General features: G+C 41.9%; 1 protein-coding gene across 1 annotated transcript; it reads left to right on the top strand.

The window, feature by feature from the left end:
- The first annotated feature begins 277 nt into the window (after positions 1–277).
- LOC121838061 (defensin-like) lies at positions 278–2,530 on the top strand. The gene is made up of 4 exons (XM_042294057.1): positions 278–301; positions 1,576–1,660; positions 1,765–1,827; positions 2,389–2,530. The coding sequence occupies exons 2-4, from the start codon at positions 1,618–1,620 to the stop codon at positions 2,511–2,513; spliced, it is 231 nt and encodes a 76-aa protein (XP_042149991.1). The 5' UTR covers positions 278–301; positions 1,576–1,617; the 3' UTR covers positions 2,514–2,530.
- Positions 2,531–3,761: the final 1,231 nt, after the last annotated feature.

Below are 3,761 nucleotides of genomic sequence, written 5' to 3'. Positions count from 1 at the left end.
AAGGAGTAAACTTAGAGCCTTCGTGCTGCCGACCTGGCTATGACGTAATCGCACCGGGCGACAAAACGTTTCCATCTGGCCGTCCTTCTGTCAACCACTACGCAATGCCGAGGAAGGGGCAAGTTGCGTGGGAGTTGAGACCTCCCCCGGACGCGTGACGTTGACATCGTGTCCGTTACATGGGAAACCCAGGCTCAGCTACTGGCAGCGTTCCGCTTAACTTCGGACACAGCCACGGATATAAAAGCGCACTAACGCTTGGAGCGCCTAGAAAGCTTTTTCGCCTCTGCGCACAGCAAAGGTAAGACAACCTTTGTGAGCTTCACCGCTGGACGAGCAATTTGCCTCTTCTATGCGACAGAAAAATGCGTTGTATTTCATATAATTTAGGGTTAGGAATGCCTTCTCCTTGGTCTCGTTTATAGAAGAAAAAAAATTGCAAATGCCTTTTATTAGGTTTTTGGGGTATCAATGCCCCATTTATCAAAAATTATCTCGGTACGCTCTTTTTATAAAAGCAATAAGCAACGTACCGCAGCTGGTTTATGTTTTAGACCAGGGGTGGCCAGGCTGACCCGGCCTAAGAGCCGCAAGCAGAACCACGAAACTTCCAAGAGCCGCGGGGGGTGGGGGGACAAACTTTTGTCAAATGGGCTAAAAACAAACCTCGACCTACTTTCAATCAATCCGAGTCAAAAGAACTCAAAGTGTACGTAAGATAGCAGTAGCATAAGACTACCAAACCGCAACCTGTCTTTTGATGTAAAACGCGTTCCATTTCTTCATTTGGGGAAGTGCTTGTGTGACCGGGAGGGAGGCGTGGAAGTGGAAGGGGGAGGGCGGGGGGTAGGAGAGGGAGCCGCGAGCCCCACTTTAACACGCGAAGAGCCGCATGTGGCTCGCGAGCCGCAGCTTGCACCACCCCTGTTTTATACAAACGTTGTTTTGCCAAGATGGGGTCAAATACTTCAGGTTAAATCATTCGAGACGTGCCCCTCTGTTAAGCACCATAAGAGTGCTTCAAAAAGCTCGCACCAAAACTTTATATATACTTTTTTAACATATTACTTGCCGTAATACCTCCTGGATAATGATCTTCAGGGAATCTTGGGAATTCTGAGATGTAATTTGTTTCTTTTAAATGCCAGTATCGAATGAAAGGACGTAAATGTTAAATATAATAGTTCGATCGCTTCTTTAATGAATCCGCCTCTCGCGTCTTCATTATAAAAGTTGTCAGCGGTTGGTAAATAATTTGCTAAAAAAAAAGGAAGCCTAATCAAAAAAGGGATCCGGTCAAAGAGCACATATAAGAAGAAGGTGGAAAACCTGAAAGAATAAAATTATGTTTATTCTATGGTTTTATTTTACGTAGGAGCAAAACCATCCAATGAAAGTTTTCGTCTATCCGTTCCTTCCAGGTGTTTATTACTTCGTGTTCCATTTCTTCATCAAAGCAAACGTTTTCCATTTTTCTGTTTGATACAACATTAGTCCAGTGCCTGAACACTTCGACATTCTTTTCTATTCTCTGTTTTTATGTCATCATGAGTTCGACTGTTCTGCTTGTTGCAGTGCATCTCGCTTCAACTGAACCTCCGGTAGCTACTTGGAACCATGAAGGTCCTTGCCATCTCGCTTGCCTTTTTGCTGATCACTGGTAAGCCTTGGCTTTAAAGAAGACGCATAATAATAAAAAGAGAAGTGCAACAAAACGTGGGGGGATGAAGGAGATTACTTTGTCATCCTTTTGTCTTCTCGAAGGTCTGATCAGTGCATCGCACGCTGAAAATGACGAAGGAGGAGAAAAAGAGCTTGTTCGAGTTCGTAAGTATAGTTATAAATATATATATATATATATATATATATATATATATATATATATATATATATATATATATATATACATATACGTATAAAACAACTTAACTTTGCGTGCAAATGAGATGATGTCTGTGTATGCTGTTTTTTAATATTATTCTGTTGAAATAACGAAGTGCTTACCTCGTAACTTAAACGCAATTTTCAGCTTGTCAAGGTATTCACTCCCGGCACGGTATTTCGGTGCAATAAATGTAGGAATTATTTAAATTATGAATGAAACTAGTAATTAAATCTATTTATTTATTTATTTATTGACTTGATTTATGAGCATTACGTAAGGGTGATGCATCTTACAGTTACAAAAAATATAAACAACAGAACCAACAGGTGTTCATGGCCAACAGTGCTGGTGATATGTTATTAATATTTTTTCGTGAGAACTGTAACATTTGGAGAGAAAAAAGTTTCTAAGAGGTGATGCCGAGATTTTCTGCGCCGAATTTTTGCAACAGACGGGGGAATCATAACCCATTCTTGAAACAATTGATTTTCTTTCATCTACAGGCCGCACTGGTCACCACTGCCCACACCGGCAAGGTAAATGCCATCGTTACTGCAGGAGCAGTGGGTACAAAAGAGGCTACTGCGGCGGTTTTCGGAGAAAGACCTGCATCTGTGTCGAGAAATAGGTTCCAAATCAAATAATATCACGTCAATTCATATAACAGAAGAAAATTGACTTCCGCAGTATTTTTACTACAATTCATGCGCTGGACTCGACGAAGAAAGCTTCCATTCGACGCACGTGGAGAAGATAGCTGAATTCACGTTTGACAGCGCTGAAAAGAGAACTGTTATTTCGCGAGCTATGTGAGAGTTATAAATAAAACAAAGAAATAATATGTGTAGTTCTTTTTACCACATATGCGGCTCGAATCGGTAAACAAACGTGTACACGTCTTGAACATGATGGTAAACCTGAGACTGGAGTAGGAAAAGAAAAAAATCAAAGGGAGACAAAAAAAAAAAAAAAGAAAAACAGGCAACGTCTCAAATTCAGCTAAAACGTTTATATCGTGCACGCCTTATATACCAAGTGTCCAACTTAAAAACCAAGTCTCCAACTCCAGCCCCAGTCTCAGGTTTACCATCATGTTCAACTTACACCAGCTCGCATGTGCTATGACTAATTTTTCGTTACACGCCTTCTTCGCCTTGGCATGAGCATATGAAGACCGATACCTTGATGTGACTGCAATATACAGTCGGATCTCGTTAATTCGAACTCAAGGGGAACCGAAAATTTGTTTGAATAAAGCAAAGTTTGACTTTCCGGGAGTTTTCTTACGTAGACATGCATAGGATGGGACCTGCAAGTTACTTTGAATTATCCGCAAGTTTGAAATAAAAGAGTTTGAATTAACGAGATTGGACTGTACTATAATCACCGACAAGGTTATAATGGCAAGGCCTCCCCAAACAGCACGCTCATTTCAGTCCGTTGTCTTCCGCCGTGCTTCGTCAGCGTGTGAATGCTCAAGGCTTACGGATGCCGAAGCACTATTGAAAGCGTGCGTTGGAGGCGGGACAACTGACGCTCCTCCCTACACTGCTCATTATGTATGTTGCTCAAAACCAGTTTTAAGGGGTAACCTAAACTAGTAGATGTGAAGTGATAACACACGATGGGATACATTAAAAGGGATACTGAACCAAAATTCGGATTTCGCAAAGTGAGGCTGCAAAAGTATTGAACCGGACGCTACAAACTCCAAAACATCACTCGTGCATCAATATTTCAAACGGATGGCCGTACTTTTTGGAAAAGAAGGGCGCGATCAAGCGAGTTCTTTGACGTAACTGTGCTCCAGGAGAATTTGAGAATGAGGAGGAGCGGCCTCGCTTCTCTCCTCCTCGCTTCGGTTCACATGCTCCAC

Source organism: Ixodes scapularis, unplaced genomic scaffold, assembly GCF_016920785.2.
Source record: "Ixodes scapularis isolate PalLabHiFi unplaced genomic scaffold, ASM1692078v2 PGA_scaffold5__190_contigs__length_132052651, whole genome shotgun sequence".
NCBI lineage: Eukaryota > Metazoa > Arthropoda > Arachnida > Ixodida > Ixodidae > Ixodes > Ixodes scapularis.
The sequence above is the reverse complement of the archived record's forward strand: the minus strand, read 5'-3'. Positions and strand labels throughout refer to the sequence as shown.